Source organism: Myotis nattereri (genome assembly GCF_964212035.1).
Source record: "Myotis nattereri genome assembly, chromosome: 15".
In the NCBI taxonomy this organism is placed as follows: Eukaryota; Metazoa; Chordata; class Mammalia; order Chiroptera; family Vespertilionidae; genus Myotis; species Myotis nattereri.
In genome coordinates this window covers 50,550,036-50,569,136 of record NC_138090.1, presented here as the reverse complement: position 1 = coordinate 50,569,136, position 19,101 = coordinate 50,550,036, and the positions used below count along the sequence as shown (strand labels likewise).

General features: G+C 50.8%; 2 protein-coding genes across 2 annotated transcripts; one reads left to right on the top strand and one right to left on the bottom strand.

Moving 5' to 3' along the window:
* Positions 1-6,403: 6,403 nt before the first annotated feature.
* LOC308531131 (kallikrein-7-like) lies at positions 6,404-10,718 on the top strand (the record flags this gene model as incomplete). The annotated part of the gene is made up of 5 exons (XM_081108003.1): positions 6,404-6,476; positions 6,837-7,026; positions 7,211-7,458; positions 8,298-8,437; positions 10,563-10,718. 5 exons carry the CDS (start codon positions 6,404-6,406, stop codon positions 10,716-10,718), a joined length of 807 nt encoding a protein of 268 aa, XP_080964129.1.
* Positions 10,719-13,654: 2,936 nt separating this feature from the next.
* LOC308530785 (kallikrein-7-like) lies at positions 13,655-17,867 on the bottom strand (the record flags this gene model as incomplete). Its single annotated transcript, XM_081107484.1, has 5 exons — positions 13,655-13,838; positions 15,876-16,015; positions 16,780-17,027; positions 17,190-17,379; positions 17,795-17,867. 5 exons carry the CDS (start codon positions 17,865-17,867, stop codon positions 13,683-13,685), a joined length of 807 nt encoding a protein of 268 aa, XP_080963610.1. The 3' UTR covers positions 13,655-13,682.
* Between the last annotated feature and the right edge of the window lie 1,234 nt (positions 17,868-19,101).

The window sequence follows — 19,101 nt, the reverse complement described above, 5'->3', positions numbered from 1 at the left end:
AAAGATAAAAAATGCGGAGACAAAGAAACAGGACACAAATGTCAGAAATGGAGGATATAGAGTTCAAAACCACAATTTTAAGGTCTCTCAAGAACTGTCTAGAAGCCGCCGATAAATTTAGTAAGGCCCTCGAAAAGACTGGTGAGACTGCCGATAAATTTAGTGAGGCCCTCGAAGACTGGTGGGACCGCCGATAAATATAGTGAGATCCTCAAGAAATCTAATGAGACCCTCGATGTTGTGATAAAGAACCAATTAGAAATTAAGCATACACTGACTGAAATAAAGAATATTATACAGACTCCCAACAGCAGACCAGAGGAGCGCAAGAATCAAGTCAAAGATTTGAAATGCGAAGAAGCAAAAAACACCCAACTGGAAAAGCAAAATGAAAAAAGAATCCGAAAATACGAAGCTAGTGTAAGGAGCCTCTGGGACAGCTTCAAGCGTACCAACATCCGAATTATAGGGGTGCCAGAAGATGAGAGACAGCAAGATATTGAAAATCCATTGAAGAAATCATGACAGAAAACTTCCCCTACCTGGTGAAAGAAATAGACTTACAAGTCCAGGAAGCACAGAGAACCCCAAACAAAAGGAATCCAAAGAGGACCACACCAAGACACATCATAATTAAAATGCCAAGAGCAAAAGACAAAGAGAATCTTAAAAGCAGCAAGAGAAAGTGAAAGGGCGAGGACTACGCCCTCCATCTTACCCTGGGTCCTCCATTTTTGGGCAGAGCCATGTGCTCAGCAAGGCTTCTTCCCGGAAGCCCAAGCCTCTGCTAGCCACACCCAGGATTACTCTGGACTAACCAATGATAATCAAGGGAAGTGCACACCATCAATATGACCACATCCTGTGTAACAAGACAACGACTTGCACCTGGCCAATCGGTGGGGCCCACAGTCCCCTCTTCTGCTCTTACTCCACCCCCCTATAAAACTCCTCTTCACATCGGGCTAGGTCTCTCTCTGCCACCTGCTGCTGTGTCAGTAAGGAGGGCAGGCGAGCCAGACCCGGATTTGAATGAAAGACTCTTTGCTTTTGCATCGGACTCACTGGCTCCCTGGTAGGCTCTTGGGAATCTTGAAATCTGGGCATAACAAAAGAAACTCAGTTACCTACAAGGGAATACCCATACGACTGTCAGCTGATTTCTCAACAGAAACTTTGCAGGCCAGAAGGGAGTGGCAAGAAATATTCAAAGTGATGAATGCCAAGAACCTACAACCAAGATTACTTTATCCAGCAAAGCTATCATTCAGACTTGAAGGTCAGATAAAGAGCTTCACAGATAAGGAAAAGCTAAAGGAGTTCATCACCACCAAACCAGGATTATATGAAATGCTGAAAGGTAATCTTTAAGAAGAGGAAGAAGAAGAAAAAGGTAAAGATACACATTATGAACAACAAATACGCATCTATCAACAAGTGAATCTAAGAATCAAGTGAATAAATAATCTGATGAACAGAATGAACTGGTGATTATAATAGAATCAGGGACATAGAAAGGGAATGGACTGACTATTCTTGGGGGGGAAATGGGTGTGGGAGATGCAGGAAGAGACTGGACAAAAATCGTGCATCTATGGATGAGGACAGTGGGTGGGTAGTGAGGGCTGAGGGTGTGTGTGAACTGGGAGGAGGAGAGTTATGGAGGGAAAAAAGAGGAACAAATGTAATAATCTGAACAATAAAGATTTAATTTTAAAAAAAAGAGAGAGAGAGGAAAAAAAAAAAGAAACATCAATGAGAGAGAAACATGGATCAGCTGCCTCCTGCACACCCCCTACTGGGAATGTGCCCACAAGCAAGGTACATGCCCTTGACCAGGATCGAACCTGGGAACTTTCAGTCCACAGGCCAAAACTCTATCCACTGAGCCAAACCGGTCAGGGCTATGATTGCCTATCTTTCTGCAGCCGCATGCAAGGTGGGGAAATAGACAATGCACAAATGCATAGAAAACAAAATGTGATACAGAGTTGAAATGGGAATTTTAGGGATAAAATAGGACGGATTTATGAAATTTTAGAATATTTTAAAATGAAGGGGACCGTGGAGGAAGCACAGGGCTGCAGATAAGCAGAAGGTATATTTCCATAGAATTAGGGAGCTGGGAACAGAAAAAGGTATATATTTACAAAATAAAGGGAAGGAAGCCCTTCATCCAGGAGGAGAAGAAGAAAGCCCAAAGGGAATAGGAAAACAATAGGGAAGGAGGGGGAGAGAACCTCACATGTCCCAGGAGTTACTATAGTAACCAGTCTAAGGGTCTAGTGATCAATCAGAGGGGACATCAAGGCATCAGGATCTGCAGCCTTTATAAGCCATAGGGAAAAGGAACTCAATGGGACCCTTTCCTCCTCCCCACATGGGAGTCCATTCTGTGGGACTATTTTTCTCTCCCCACTTGGGAATCTACTTATTCTTCAAAAAAGCTCCACCTTTGCTATGCGACTTTCTGTCCGTGGTTTCATTCTTCGATTCCGGGAGACAAAGAATCCGGGTTCCAGTCCAAAAATTCTGTTTCAGAGTTAAGTGCTATAATGAAATATCAGGGATGGCAAGAAGAGCTACCCCTGGAGACTGGGAAAGGCTTGTTGGGTAATTAGGATTCCACATGGAGATTCAGCTTGGATTAGATTTGGAATTGATGGTTTGGGATCCAATTCTAGACTTGCACTAAAATCGTTACATGACGTCAAGGTCTACCTAAAAAGACTCTGGCAGTGGGAGCAACAACAACACAGAAACTTTAAACCAGGAAGGAAACCTGCAGGTGACATGAGATGAAGGGACTCCATGGAGCATTAACTCACCAGCTCAGCAACCTCATCAAAGATACTGCCCATCACCATCACTTTCTCTCCATTTGTCCATCCCCAGAGCTATGGCTCTATCGCCCAGACACTTCCCTCCCCAGATCCAGGAGGGCTGCCTCCTTTCCAGAATTTACACCCAGAAGGGACCCTGTCTAACAGACTTGAGGAGAACTCTTCTCCTGCCTCACTCTGGGAAGAGGAGAGCAGTTCTCTGAAGTAACCCAGGGGTCTTCCCCTCCCTCCTCCTTGGCCAACATTGTATCACATGTTTATTTATAAGCCAATCCCTGGACAGCAGACATTTCCCGCCCTCCCCCTCTTGGTGCAGTAAAGTTCATTTGTGGTCACTTGAGCACAGCAGGTTGTCCAAAGGAAATCAAGGTTCTGACAAGTGGCAAAAGGAGTGCAGGCTGTGTAGGCAACACCAATGTCTGTGATGGGTCAACTTGTGGGACCGAGGTAGAATTGGATTAAAGATCTGAACTGAGATAACACATGGACTCATGTTGTGCCCAGATTTCATGATTCCCAAGAACCCACAGGGAGCCAGCGAGTCCGATGCAAAAGCAAAGAGTCATTCATTTCAAACCTAGGTTTGGCTCCCCTGCCACACTCACCGATGCAACGGTAAGCTCCAGTGGCCGAGAGAGCGAAAACTCTGTGTGGAGAGAGGTTTTATAGGGGTTTGGGGTAAGGGGAGGAGAAAGGACTGTGGGCCCTGCCAATTGGCCAGGCGCGAGTCGGTGTCTCATTACACAGGATGTGATCATAGTGATGGCGTGCACTTCCCTTGACTATCTTCTGGGAAGAAGCTTGCTGAGCACATGGCCAAGTTAAGATGAAGGGCATAGCCCTTACCCTGGGGCAAGGTGGAGGGCGTAGCTCTTACCCTGGGGCAAGGTGGAGGGCGTAGCCCTTACCCTGGGGCAAGGTGGAGGGCGTAGTCCTCGCCCTTTCATTCACACTAAGGAATGAAACATATTTGGGGTCTAAGTTAGAAGTGAGGGTCAATTCCACTGTTAGGGATCAGCCGTCTAGTAGTCATCTGACAATGGTTCCTGTGTTACTCCATAAAAATGCCAAAGTCCTACCTTGGTCCTCAATCCCCGTGTCTTTCAAATCCTGTGAAACCTCTGAACCCATCACACACCCTTGTCCCTCTGATTCGTTCAGCTCCAATAAAAAAGTCTTCGCTGCTAGAAAATTCTAGGCCTCCCTCCTCTTCTCACCTGCCCATCACTCTGCCCAAGACTCACGGCTCCCGAGTAGCTACATGAATCTGTTAGGTCGGAGAGAGCCCAGGTTCGGATGCGTGCAGGCATGTGATGAGATAATGAACTTCCCCTGGAATTTCTCACAGATCAACGTGCCAGACACAGATACCAGCTTCTTCTCCCTGAATTCACATACCCCCACACAGATAAGAACTTCGTCCTGAATATTCTGCCCACTCCCCTGCAGCTGAGACTTTCTCAGTTGAATGTCATGATGATCCCTGCGGTGCAGACTTCCTCAGTTCAGGCCCCTCGCCCTCACCAAACATCTGAATAAAAAGATCCCCCTCCCTCCCTGGAGGTGCGACATTCACTGGCCCCACCTTTTGGGTCAGTGGGTCTCCCCCGAGAACGCAAATAAACTTCTCCTTTTTCTTTCTGATTCACTCGGTTCTCTTTGTTCTCTTTGCCGCGTTTCCGGGCCACCTCACAGAATCCATCTACCACCTCCTAGAAGATTTTGTTCCAATGTCCTCTTCACTTGGGGTCTTTCCAACCACCTTTCCCAACATTATAACTGTAGGGGTTGCTGAGATCAAAGGGAACTAATAACCCCCTAGGCCTCCTCAGGTCTTATTTTTCTCCATAGCACTCACTGCCACGTAAAAAACAACCTATAAATGCGAAGTTCTTATTTCCTTATTTAAAGTCTCCACCCAATGAACGAGGGGCTTTGTGACTGAATTTTGCTGTTTTGTGGAAGGTGTGCCGTCCGAGGCCAGAACAGGTTCTGGCTCACAGTCAATGCTGGGTAGATACTTCAGGAATGAATACAATGAGCAAAGATGAAAATGCAAAGAAATTCATCCCACCATCATTGTAATGAAAGCGAATCAAAGGCACTTCAATGGTGAAGAGTGACAAAAGTCAGAAGACAGCTATAGTGTAGAATAAAGGTAGCACTAATCATTCTAAGAGAGGAAATTGTCCAAGACTTTTTAAATTTATTTTTAATTTGTTTGTTGTTGTTGTTAATTCTCACCCAAGGATATTTTTTCATTAATTTTTAGGAAGAGTAGAAGAGAGAGGGAAAGACAGAAACATCGACGTGAGAGTGACACTTTGATTGGTTGCCTCTTGCACGAGCCCCAATCAGGGCCCAGGCTGGGGAGGATGCTGCAACCAATGTGCATGCCCTTAACTAGAATTAAACGCAGGGCCCGTTGGTCTGCTGGCCAAAACGCTATCCACTGAGCAGCTAGGGCTCTTTAAGACTTCTTATAGAGTAAATAAAACGTCCCATTAGGTAATGTTCAGACTTTTTTGTTAGAAATTCATAGGATGTATGGATATCAAAGTATAATAAGTGAAAAACAGTGCATATGTAGTAGGTGGTGTTAGGAAAACCTTCCTTTAGATCCATACCCCAATATTAGGGTTGGGTTCAGGCTCAAAGACACGTCTGGGATTCAGCCTGACAAGTTCCCACAAGCTGCTCAGAGTCACAGGACAAGGTCTAGGCCACCCCTGAGAGGGGCTGAGGGCAAAAAAAGTGGCCACAGTGGAGGACCCAGGGCACAGTCCATCCTTGACTCCTGGTCCTGCCCCTCAGCGCCAGTACCTGGTCACACCCTTCGTAGCTGCCAGGGGGATGGTGGAGCTGGGACGTGCTGGGGCCAAGCCCCTGACCTGGCCTCAGGAATGAGGGTGGAGGTAGAGTGCGGGCATATGGGTTTAGCTGCCTCCAGGTTCCAGATAAGAGCAAATGCGGGTAAGGTGACCCCAGAGCTGGGTTCGCTGAACTCCAGGACCCTGAGAGTTGGAGTAGGGCGGGTGTGCTATAAAAGAACCACTCTACAAGGGCCGGACACGGTTGAATCTCAACCCAGACTGAAGACCAGACCAGACCAGACCAGACCAGACCTCTGCAGGTGAGAGGAAATCCCATGTTGGGTGGGGCAGGTGCATCTGGAGGGACAGCTCACTCTTGCTCTTGAGGGCAGAGCAGTAGAGGCCCAATATCTGGTTGTGAGCAGGAGGGGCTGGAGGTCCTCAGTTTTGGGTCTTTTACCTAAAAGGAACTTGGGACATAGAATTAAAATGGGGAGGGACAGAAAGCCCGATCATTAGGTTCATCTGCATGGAAGGCTGTCTCTGGCCTGGACTTGTGGGTCTAGAGGGAGCAGGTGGGTGGAGACTGAGGCTCCTGGGTCTGAGGGTGGAAGTGGGGGCTCCTGGGTCTGAGCAAAGAGAAGGGACCTGGAGAACAGGAGTCCTGCTTCCTGAACTCTCTGTCTTTCCAGCCCCAGCACAGAAGGCCCCTCCTCCGTGGCAGCCACAGAGGCTCAGACAGGACACATGGCAGGTCCCCGGCTCCCACCCGTGCTGCTCCTACTGCTGTCCTTCGCCCTGGGATCTGCTGGTCAAGCAGGTGGGGACCAGCCTGGGAGTCCTGCCCCTTCCCCTGGGCCTCACAGTCCCCCACCTCCCCTCTCCAGGGCCCCTTCTCTTCAAGGAGCTCCTGGGTCAGAACCCTCCCCTGCAGCAGCCTCCTCCCATGGATACTCGGCCCCTGGCCTGTGGCCCCTTTCTTCCTGCTCCCTCCTGACTCCTAGGCTCTGGGTGCCCTCCAGGCTGCTTCCCGCCCTCAGTGTCTATCAGATGCTGCAGTTGCCTCCAGATCAGCTGCCTCCCTGGCTTTTCAGCAGCCTCCCTCCATCTCTCTCCATCTCCCTCTGCAGCTGTCACTGCCCTGGGCTCCATGTACGCCTCTGGGCATTCATCCCCTGAGGCCCGCTACCCATGCTTTTTCTTGGTCTCTGTCCAGCCCAGGATACCGGGGAGAGGATCATTAATGGAGTTGTATGTCCAAGAGGCTCCCATCCCTGGCAGGTGGCCCTGTATGACAACAATACGCTCGAATGTGCAGGCGTGCTGGTCAACCAGCAATGGGTGCTCACCGTCGCCCACTGCCACCAGAGGTATGGGACGGGGAGACAGCGCCACTGCATGTCTCTCTCTGGGTCCTTCTCTTTCTCTCTCTCTCTCTCCCTGGGTCCTTCTCTCTCTCTCTCTCTCTCTCTCTCTCTCTCTCTCTCTCTCTGCTTCTGTCCTCCTAACTCAATCACAGTGTCTCCCTGTGATCATTACTTTTTTTTTTTTAAGTGAGTACATTGTGCAAATGGGTAGTGATCTTCTGGTTGATGGAAATGCCCAGAGGATCAGGGCCACAGAGTCCTTCATCCACCACCGGTATGACAACCGCACCGATGATCATGACATCATGCTGGTGAAGCTGAGCAGCCCGGCCATTCTCTCGCCCACTGTGAGCACAATCGACCTACCGTCCAGCTGCAAAGGCCGTGGGACAAGCTGTACTGTGTCTGGCTGGGGCGTCACCACCGGGGATAAAGGTGAGGCTGCCCCTGCGACCCCAGTCACCAAGGTCCCAGCTCCCTTCTTCCTTAGGCCGCAGACACAGGGGACAGACCCAAGGTTCCAGACATGCCCCCATCCCTCCCCAAACACCTCCTTTCTCAGATCCAGGAAGCCAGACCCCCAGGCACGGCACCTTCAGATCAGGAAGCCTGACCTTTAGACATAGGTTCCCCCAGGACCCATCCCGCAGACCCAGGCGTTTAGAACCCCAGTCACCACCTCACGCAGAGCCAAGTGTTTAGGGTCCCAGACGTTTCCACCCTCAGAACCGGGAGTCTTGGCCTCCAGGCACCTTCTCCCTCAGACGAAAGGAGACCTGGTCCCAGCCCCCTTCTACCCAGGAGGTGTCCCTCAATGCCAGCACCTCGTCCCTCCCTGGTAGCTGCCACCAGGGAGGGTGGGGCTGGAACGTGCGGAGGCCAACCCCCTGGCCTGGCCGCAGGAATGAGGGGGGAGGTAGACTGGGGGGATATGGGTTTAGCTGCCTCCAGGTTCCAGATCAGAGCAAATGCAGGGAAGGTAACCCCAGAGAATGGGTTCACCTGAACTCCAGGACCGTGAGAGTTGGAGCGGGGAGGGTGTGCTATAAGGGGTCCACTCTGCACTGTACGTTATAACCCAGGTGTTCAGACACAGGTCCCTTCCTTCCGAAGACCCTGAAGTGCAAGAGATAGGACCCTTTTCATAACCATCATATTGGGTCACCCAGCTCCTCCTCCTTCCATGCCCAGGGTCCCCATTCTTTTACATCAGCACCCACAGGTCCACAGAACCCAGGCTCTGACTGCCCCCCCATCCCCCCCAACTTCTCCAGGAGCAAAAAAGTCATCAGAGCTCATGTGCTCGAATGTCAACCTCGTCTCCTACCAGAACTGCAAGCAGTTTTACCCGACCCTGTTGAAAAAATACATGCTCTGTGCGGCTCACCCTGACGGGCTCTCCTACTGCTGCAAAGTGAGTCCCCTCCTCGCCTGCGTCCCCCTCCATCCAGTGTCCCGGGGCCTGACCCTGGTGCTGAGCCTTCCCTCACTCCTTACCAGCCCCACTTTCCTGGCTCTGTCTACTCAGTTCTCTGCCCGGGTCAGGGTGGGAGCCCATGGGGGCCTGCGTGGCCTTGGGGGTGAGCACAAAGCTGAAGGATAGAAACTGGGGGTGGAAATGGGGCTGGGACTATGGGGAGGGCTGTGGGGCCGTGGCTATGAGCACAAGCTTTAAGGGCACACCAAAAGCTCAGTGACCAGGAAATATCATATTCCCATGAACTATTTAAAAAATAATCCATGATGAGCAAAGCATCAGAATTTTCAACAAAAAAGCAACCAGAATGGGCTGGATTTTCCATTTGCCATGGGGTTCCTTGTGGTACAGAACAACACTGTCGTTCAGTAATGATCGGTATTTATCTAAAACTGGAATACCGCCCTAGCGGGTTTGGCTCAGAGGATCAAGCATAGGCCTGCGGACTGAAGGGTCGCAGGTTTGATTCCAGTCAAAGGCCCATGCCCAAGAAGCAGGCTCCATCCCAAGTAGGGGACGTGCAGTAGGCAGCCACTCAATGGTTCTCTCTCATTGATGTTTCTATCGCTCCCTCCCTCTCATTTCTTTTCTGAAACAAAGAAAATTCTTTTTAAAAAAATTAAACTGGAATACCAGGTTCCTCATGGGTTTTTTCATATTAAATTTGATTTTTAAAATATGCCTTAAAATGTTCATTGCAATCACTGACATGTGCCTGAGGCTCAAGTCCTGCTTCTAAGTCTGTGTATCTGGTTCTAATTCTGAAGAAAGAAGGAGCCTCTCCTCTTTGTTCTCCCTTCCTCATCTCCGTAGCCTCCTCTCTGACTCCCAGAACCAGCTCCCCTCACCTCTCCTCATACCTCATTTCTTTTTCTTTTTAATACTTTTATTGATTGCAGAGAGGAAGGGGGAGGGAGAGAGCGATAGACACAACAATGATGAGAGAGAATCATAGCTCTGCTGACTCCTGCACGCCCTCCACTGGGGATCGCGCCTGCAACCGAGGCATGTGCTCTTGACTGGAATTGAACGCAGGGCCCTTCGGTCGACAAGCAGACGCTCTATCCACTGAGCTAAGCAAGCGAGGTCCTCACACCTCATTTCATTTCCTGGTTCCCTCTGTATTCTCTCTGTGTTGTGATAGCTCTCTCTCTCTCTCTCTCTCTCTCTCTCTCTCTCTCTCTCTCTCTTTGTCTCTCTCTCTCCTCCTCTTCCTCCCTCCCTCTACCCCTCCCTCTCTCCCCGACCTCAGTCAATTTCTTTTATTTTCTCCATCCCTGCCTCATTCCTTACCCCAAACATTCTGCTTGTCTGTCACCTTCATCCTTCCCTTTCTTCTTCTCTCCATCCTTCTCTCTCTCTCTCTTTCATCCTCTGCCTCTTTGTACCCCCACTATCTTGCTGACATCTGCACTCTCGGCTTTCAGGGGTGGTGAAATGATGTGTGTTAGGAAGAGAGGTGATGGGACAAGGTTGAATGTCCCAAAAATGTGGGGTTCGCCCTGGTCCCCCACTGAGGACCTGATTCATAATTCTGCAAACTGTGCAGGGACACAGAGTCGCAAAATCAGGACAGTTGGTTTAACACACCCGCACTTGGTTTAATGCACTCACTTTTCTTAAACTTCCTATATTTGAACCTGGTGGTCCGAACTTTTCTTTTGCATTAGAGCCTGTAAATTAGGGCATTGGTCCTGCAGCTGGTTTCCAGGACTACCCTGTCCCCCACCCCTGGGAAAGGCAATGTATAGGATTCCCTGGAGGTAATGCTTCCTCTCCCAGGGGCTTGACAAATAAATGGGGCTCTGACATCCTGCAAGTCCCACCCTCTCCCTGTGATTGACTAGGGCTCAAGCCAATGCCTTCCAAAAACCTGGTTGGTCCTCTCCTTGATAGCATTCATTCCTGCTCCGCCATTGGTCCGCAGAGACAATGAGTCTCTTCCCAGTGGCCAGGTGGAAGGCTGTGTTCTGGCGGGATAAAGGTCTGAGAAACCTGGTGTCTGTGGGACCTCATTGCTGGTTATTTTGAAATCAAAGCTAATCTGCTCTCTCCCCTCCAGGGTGACTCCGGGAATCCGCTGATTTGCGAAGGTTCCCTGCAAGGCCTGGTGTCCTCCGGCTATTTCCCTTGTACTCCGCCCTTTGAGCCAGTGATATACACCCGCCTATGCATGTACCGCAAATGGGTGTATAAAACCATGAAAGCCAATTCCTAATCTCTCCATGCTTTCATCCTTTGTCCCTATGCCCTGAACAGGGCCTTCCCAGAAATAAAGACATCCCTGACTTGCAGCCGTATTTGACTTTATTATTTTCAAAGTCACATGAAACCGTCAACAACATTCTAATAAAAATTTGCAAAAACCTATGAGCTAAACATCAAACACAGAAACGTCAGTGCTGGTGAAGATGCGGGGAGACCCCCGCCGTGTTCTCCAGCAGAAGTGGAGAACAATTTTTATGACACAAGGTTAGGCAAGGTGAGTCCGGAATCTCATTCATCGCTTTTGACCTAGGAATTCTGGTCCATCCGAAACATGGGCAAGGTTTGAATTCATCACAACATTGTGGGGAGCCGGCACGGCCATGGCATACTCAGCCCCAGGGCGCCTTATGTGCCATGCGGAGCTCAGCCTGCATTAGTGACCCTGAGTGGGGGCGGTGAAAGGCTTAGAAAAGACAGACAAGAGATGAAAGCTGGGTCTCGGTGGGACGCTGCCCTCTCAGGTGGAGAGAGACAGCCCCAGCACCTACAAGCCGTGTCTTTATTTTACAGCAGATGCCACGAGGCAATGTAAGGGCGTGGTCAAGATGTTTACAACATTCTTGTGGGTTTCAATCTCACTCCACTACATGCATCTGAACTCTATCAAGCCCACATCACTCAGGCACGTGGGTCCACGTGTTCGGACCATAGGTTCAAGCTCACAACTACAGCTGGGGCTATAATTGTGCTGGGAGGGCCCTGCCATCCAAGCTGGGACTTACACGTGGCCATGAGAGGACTGTGCCCACTCCTCAGTCCAAGGCCTGAACCTGTGCAAACACTGTATCTGCGTCCCACACAACACTATCTGTCATAGCAAAACAGTGGAAATGCTGAATCTCTCCCGAATTATCCCATGGCTCATGTCAACAACAAACGGATGTAGGCCAGGAGACTAATGACGCTGTTCAGGATAGTAATTATGCAGAACTGAGAGTGTCACGTCAGAATGCATATGCTGTCTTTTGTTAAATGCAAAAAAAGAAACAAAAATCGTATATGTCTGCGATCGTCACCGTGTAAAAAGAAATAGTCACAGAATAAGAGCATGTACCAAACTGCCTGTGGACGGAGTCCTGGGTGCCTCCTTCCTTCCATGTCCCTTTCTGTGCCCGTGCACCTCTAGCACCTGAGCAATACGATGGGGACCTCTGAGGAACAGAGGTTGGGGAGAGGAGACCTTCACAGGGGGAGGTGGGAAAGGAAAATGGAACCAATTTTGGAATCTCACCCTGCCTCCTGCTCCCACTGACACAGTGGCGTGTTCCTCCACATTTTCCAGCCCTCAGTTAGAGAGAGAGAGAGAGAGAGAGAGAGAGAGAGAGAGAGAGAGAGAGAGAAGAAGAAGAAGAAGAAGAAGAAGAAGAAGAAGAAGAAGAAGAAGAAAACAGAAATGCCTACTTCACACGTGTGCAAAGAGATGTGTGAGTGGTTCTGAGCACGTCACAGGTGACAAACGAGGAGAGAGGGAACAGGTTTTCAGAAAGGTTGGCGCTGGCACATAGACAGGACACCAGAATCTCTCCAGGCCACAAGTGAGCACCCAGAGTTCGGAGGAAGAGAGAACAGTGGGAGTGGAAACGGGGGTAGGTGGGCTCCTATTCTCAACGTGTGCCTGGAGGGAGCCTCTGGAGGAGGGGAGGGAGGCAAGAGGAGTCCGATGTGTCTCAGAGCCTGGCAAGATCAGCAGGTTCCTGGTACCCTGGGCTCCCTGGGCAATCACCACAGACCCTGCTGACTGAGGGTCTTCTCCAACCAGCTGTGATAGGCAGTTAGGCAGACATGAGCAGAGCAAGGACAATAAGCCAGGCACAGAAAGCCACCAGGGCAGAAAGCCCAGGTGCCTAGCAAGAGGCAAAATTGGGAAAACAAGGACCTCACCCTCAGGATAACCCACCCCCAGGTCCCCCAGCACATGGCTGGTCATGTAGTTTTCTTCCCTGGGGATAACTTCTAAGCCTCAGCTGTATTTCAGTTCCTGGCCCAGAAAAACAGCAAAACTCAGACAAGTGATGCCATGGCTACCTCAGGACCCCCTGCCCTAGCACTGACCAATCAGTGGAGACCACGACCCTGAAAGAACGCACCTGGAAAGCTGATGAATATTTTATTGAGTCCCTCCCCTGAGACCTCCCAGAAGATTCCCACCTGCAAGAGGTAGATAAGTACCCTCTTCTTCTGGGGAGCATGCCCCCAGACATTCCCTCTCCCATCTTCTTCCCCCACAGGCGTGACTCTCCTAAACTCTAAGGTTTCCGATGAGAATTGCAACCAGGGGAGCAACGGTCAGTGGCAGGCTAACCCCCCAGAGCCTGTCTCCAAGCCCCCCTTTGCCCTGACTTCCCAGTGAGCCAGAGCAGCCCAGTCTGGGCTCTACTGCCACTTCCATGTTGAACCCTTCCTTATGTCGCTGTCCAGGCTATGCTTTTGCTGCAGCCAACAAATCCTTTGCTTGCTGTGCTGCACCTTGTCTCTTGATTGAATTCTTTCCTTCAAGAAGCTAAGAACTGAGGTCTCCTCATCTCCCAGGTCACAGAAGAAAATGAAAGCAAACACTATCTCATTAGGATATCGTTGGCATTTTAAAAAAAAAACATATTTTATTGATTTTTCACAGAGAGGAAGGGAGAGGGATAGAGAGTTAGAAACATCGATGAGAGTGAAACATGGATCAGCTGCCTCATTCACACCTCCTACTGGGGATGTACCCACAACCAAGGTACATGCCCTTGACCGGATTTGAACCTGGGACCCTTGAGTCCGCAGGCCAACGCTCTATCCACTGAGCCAAACCGGTTAGGGCTTGTTGGCATTTTTAATGTCACTTTGACAAATGATAAAGTCCAATAAGGCTGCAAGTCATGGATGTCTTTATTTCTATGAATTTCCTGTTCAGGGCATAGGGTTGGAGAGATTAGAAATTTTTTATTATGGTTTCATATATCCATTTTCTGTACTTGCATACACGCGTGTAGATGATGGGGTCGAAGGGTGGACGACAAGGGAAATAATCCGAGGACACCAGGCCTTGCAGGGAACCTTGGCAAATCAGCGGACTCCCGGAGTCACCCTGGAGAGGAGAGAGCAGATTAGCTTTGGTTTCAAAATAACCAGCAATGAGGTCCCACAGACACCATGCTTCTCAAGCCTTTATCCCGCCGAAACAGCCTTTCACCCTGGCCAATGGGAAGAGACTCATTGTCTCCACGGACCAATGGCAGAGCAGGAATGAATGCTATCAAGGAGAGGACCAACCAGGTTTTGGGAAGACATTGGCTTGAGCCCTAGTCAATCACAGGAAGGGGGCGGGGCTTCCAGGTTGTCAGTGCCCCATTTAATTTGTCAAGCCCCTGGGAGAGGAAGCATTACCTCCAGGGATTCCCATACATTGCCTACCCCAGGGGTGGGGGACAGGGTAGTCCTGGAAACCAGGGGCGGGACCAATGCCCTAATTTACAGGCTGTAGTGCAAAATAAAAGTTCGAACCACCAGGTTCAAATATAGGAAGTTTAAGAAAATCAAGTGCATTAAACCAAGTGCTGGACTGTCCCGAGTTTTCAACTCTGTGTCCCTGCACAGTTTGCAGAATTATGAATCAGGTCCTCAGTGGGGGATCAGGGGGAACCCCCCATTTTTAGAACATTCAACCCTGTCGCATCACCTCTCTTCCTAACACACACCATTTCATCACCCCTGAAAGCTGAGAGTGCAGATGTGAGCGAAGATAGTGGGGGTACAAAGAGGGAAGAGGCGGGAGAGAGGGGAGGGGAGGGAAGGGAAGGGAAGGGAAGGGAAGGGGAGGGAAGGGGAGGAAAGGGAAGGAGAATTGTTTGGGATTGGGAAAGATCGAGAAAATAAAAAGATTGACAGAGACAGGAGAGAGAGAGAGAGAGAGAGAGAGAGAGAGAGAGAGAGAGAGATCCCAACACAGAGGAAACCAGGTGTGAAGAGAGGTGTGGGGAGCTGGTTCTGAGAGTCAGAGAGGAGGCTACAGAGATGAGGAAGGGAGAACAAAGGGGAGGGGGCTCCTTCTTTCTTCAGAATTAGAACAGGATACACAGACATAGAAGCAGGACATGAGCCTCAGGCACATGCGGTGATTGCCTTTTAAAGCACGTTTTAAAAATCAAATTTAAGACGAAAAAAACAAAAAATCCACGAGGAACCTGTTATTCCAGTTTTAGATAAAGACGGGGTCATTACAGTGCTGTTCTGAACCATATAGGAGCCCGAAGCAAATGGAAAATCCAGCCCATTCTGGTTGCTTTTTTTGTTGAAAAATCTGATGCTTTGCTCACCATGGATTATTATTTTTTAAAAAAAAAAAAAATATTTCATTGGTGCCGAAACCGGTTTGGCTCGTCGGCCTGCGGACTGAAAGGTCCCAGGTTCGATTCCGGTCAGGGGCATGTGCCTGGGTTGCGGGCATATCCCCAGTAGGAGATGTGCAGGAGGCGGCTGATCGATGTTTCTCTCTCATCGATGTTTCTAACTCTCTATCTCTCTCCCTTCCTCTCTGTAAAAAATCAATAAAATATATATATATATATATATATATATATATATATATATATATATATTTCATTGGAATATGATGTATCCTGGTCCCTGAGCTTCTGGTGTGCCCTTAAAGCAGTGGTTCTCAACCATCTGGCCCTTTAAATACAGTTCCTCATGTGGTGACCCAACCATGAAGTTATTTTCGTTGCTACTTCATAATGTTGCTACTGTTATGAATCGTCATGTAAATATCTGATAGGCAGGATGGTCTTAGGCGACCCCTGTGAAAGGGTCGTTCGACCGCCAAAGGGGTCGCGACCCACAGGTTGAGAACTGCTGCCTTAAAGCTTGTGCTTGTAGTCAGTGTCTCACTGCCCTCCCCCTAGTCCCAGCCCCATTTCCCACCCCCCAGTTTCTATCCTTCAGCTTTGTGCCCGCCCCCAAGACCATGCAGGCCCCCCGTGGGCTCCCACCGGGACCTGGGCAGAGAACTGAGTAGACAGAGCCAGGAAAGTGGGGCTGGTCAGGTGTGAGGGAAGGCTCAGCACCAGGGTCTGGCCCCCGGGGACACTGGATGGAGGGGGACGCAGGGGAGGAGGGGACTCACTTTGCAGGCGAAGGAGGATCTCCTGGGCGGAGCAGCACAGATGGTGAATTTCCTCAACAGGGTCGGGTAAAATTGCTTGCAGTCGTTGTAGGGGATGATCCTGACATTCGAGCACATGAGCGCGGATGGGTTTCTCACTGCTGGGGAAGTTAGTGGGAAGTCAGGGGCTGGGTCCGGTGGACCTGTGGGTGCTGATGTAAAAGAATGGGGACCCTGGCTATTGAAGGAGGGTGGGCGGGGTGACTCCATACTATGGTCCTGAAAAGGTCCCATGGGACTGCTGGTTCTGAGGGAGGAAGGGGCTGGTGTCTGAACTCCTGGGTTTGAGGGTGGGGGGTGCTGAGGCCAGGACTCCTCTGTTTAAGGGAGGAGGCATCTGCAGGCCAATAGTGGATGGTCTGGCCCTAACCGGTTTGGCTCAGTGGATAGAGCATCGGCCTGTGGACTGAAGGGTCCTGGGTTCGATTCCGGTCAAGGGCATGTACCTTGGTTGCGGGCACATCTCCAGTGGGAGGTGTGCAGGAGGCAGCTGATCGATGTTTCTCTCTCATCGATGTTTCTAACTCTCTATTCCTCTCCTTTCCTCTCTGTAAAAAATCGATAAAATATATATTTTTTAAGAAATAGTGGTTGGTCTGATGGTGGAGGGGGCTGAGGGCCCGGGCACCTGGGTCTGCATGAGGACGTGGTGGGGCTCTAACCTTGGTCTTGGGGACGGAGGCCTGGGATCCGAGGCTTATGGGACTGGGGGAGGGGTGTCTACAGGTCAGGGCTCCTGGGTCTGGCTGAGGGAGGAGTGGTTTGTGGGTCTGAGATCTTAGGTTTGCTACCTGTATCCTGTGTGTCTTAGACAAAAAGGGAGCCGTGGGCTGGGCTATTCCTGGGCCTCAGGGGGCGGCCTTACCTCCATCCATGGTGGTGCTGCCCCAGCCAGAGACGGTACAAGTGGTGCCAGGCTGTTTGCAGCTGGAGGGCACCTTCATGATCCTCACGGTGGGCGAGAGCTTGGCCGGGCTGCTCAGCTTCAGCAGCATGATGTTGTGAACATTTGTGGTTACGTCATACCGGGGGTGGGGGAAGAACTCTGTGGCCCTGATCTTCTGGGCATTTCTATCCACTAGAAGATTAGTGCCTATTTGCACAATGTACTCTCTTGGGAAAAAAAAAAAAAAAGCAACATTGAGCGGCAGACACTGGGGTTGAGAAAGAGGGACAGAGACCCAGAGTTAGAGGGACAGAAGCCGAGAGAGAGAGAGAGAGAGAGAGAGAGAGAGAGAGAGAGAGAGAGATCCCTTTGGCTCGCCTGTCCGGTACCTCGAGTAGCAGTCGGCGACGGTGAGCACCCACTTCTCGTGGACCAGCACGCCTGCACACAGGAACACATTGTTGTGGTACAGGGCCACCTGCCAGGGTTGGGCGCCTCTTGGACATCGATTTCCATTAATGATCCTCTCCCCGGTATCCTGGGCTGGATGGAGACATGGGGAGAGCGTGGGTAGCAGGCCTCAGGGAATGGATGCCCAGAGACAGTGATGGAGAGAGAGACAGACAGACAGAGAGGCGTGGAGAAGGGCAGAGGCAGACACCGAGCCCAGGGCAGAGGCTGCTGCAGACGGAGATGGAGAGAGACGGAGGGAGGCTGCTCAGAAGCCCAGGGCAGCAGCTGGTCTGGAGGCAACCCCAGCTTCTGATGAGACAGAAACTGAGGGCAGGAAGCAGCCTGGAGGGCACCCAGAGCCCAGGAGTCAGGAGGGAGCAGGAAGAAAGGGGCACAGCCCAGGGCAGGTCTCCATGGGAGGAGGCTGCTGCAGCGGAGGGTCCTGACTCAGGGGCTCCTTAGAGAGAGGGGGCCCTGGAGAAGGGAGGCGGGGGACTGTGAGGCCCAGGGGCAGGGGCAGGACTCCCAGGCTGGTCCTCACCTTCTTCTTCAGCAGATCCCAGGGCGAAGGACAGCAGTAGGAGCAGCAGGGGCTGGAGCAGGGGACCTGCCATGTGCCCTCTCTGAGCCTCTGTGGCTGCCACAGAGGAAGGGCCTCCTATGCTGGGGCTGGAAAGACAGAGAGTTCAGGAAGCAGGACTCCTGGTCTCCAGGTCCCTTCTCTTTGCTCAGACCCAGGAGCTGCCACCTCCCCCCTCAGACCCAGGAGCCCCAGTCTGTACCCACCTCCTCCCTCTCTAGACCCACAAGTCCAGGCCAGAGACAGCCTTCCATGCCGAGCACCTAATGATCAGGCTTTCTCTCCCTCCCCATTTTAATTCTATGTCCCAAGCTCCTTTTAGGTAAAAGATCCCAAACTCCAAACCTCCAGCCCCTCCTTCTCACAAGAAGATATTGGGCCTCTACTGCTCTGCCCTCAAGAGCAAGAGCCAGCTGTCCCTCCAGATGCACCTGCCCCACCTCACATGGGATTTCCTCTCACCTGCAGGGGGTCTGGTCTGGTCTGGTCTGGTCTTCAGTCTGGGTTGGGATTCAACCGTGTCCGGCCCTTGTAGAGTGGTTCTCTTATAGCACACCCGCCCTACTCCAACTCTCAGGGTCCTGGAGTTCAGTGAACCCAGCTCTGGGGTCACCTTACCCGCATTTGCTCTTATCTGGAACCTGGAGGCAGCTAAACCCATATGCCCGCACTCTACCTCCACCCTCATTCCTGAGGCCAGGTCAGGGGCTTGGCCCCAGCACGTCCCAGCTCCACCATCCCCCTGGCATCTACGAAGGGTGTGACCAGGTACTATCCTTGAGGGGCAGGAACAGGAGTCAAGGATGGACTGTGCCCTGGGTCCTCCACTGTGGCCACTTTTCTTGCCCTCAACCCCTCTCAGGGGTGGCCTAGACCTTATCCCGTGACTCTGAGCAGCTTGTGGGAACTTGTCAGGCTGAATCCCAGTCATGTCTTTGAGCCTGAACTCAACCCTAATATTGGGGTATGAATCTAAAGCAGTGATTCTCAACCTGTGCATCACGACCCCTTTGGCGGCCGAACGACCCTTTCACAGGGGTCGCCTAAGAGCATCCTGCATATCAGATACTTACATTACGATTCATCACAGTAACAACATTACAGTTATGAAGTAGCAACGAAAATAATTTTATGGTTGGGTCACCACATGAGGAACTGTATTTAAAGGGCCAGAAGGTTGAGAACCACGGATCTAAAGAAAGGCTTTCTTAACTTCACCTACTAAATACGTACTGTTTTTCACATAGTCGGTGTCTCATATTGATAGG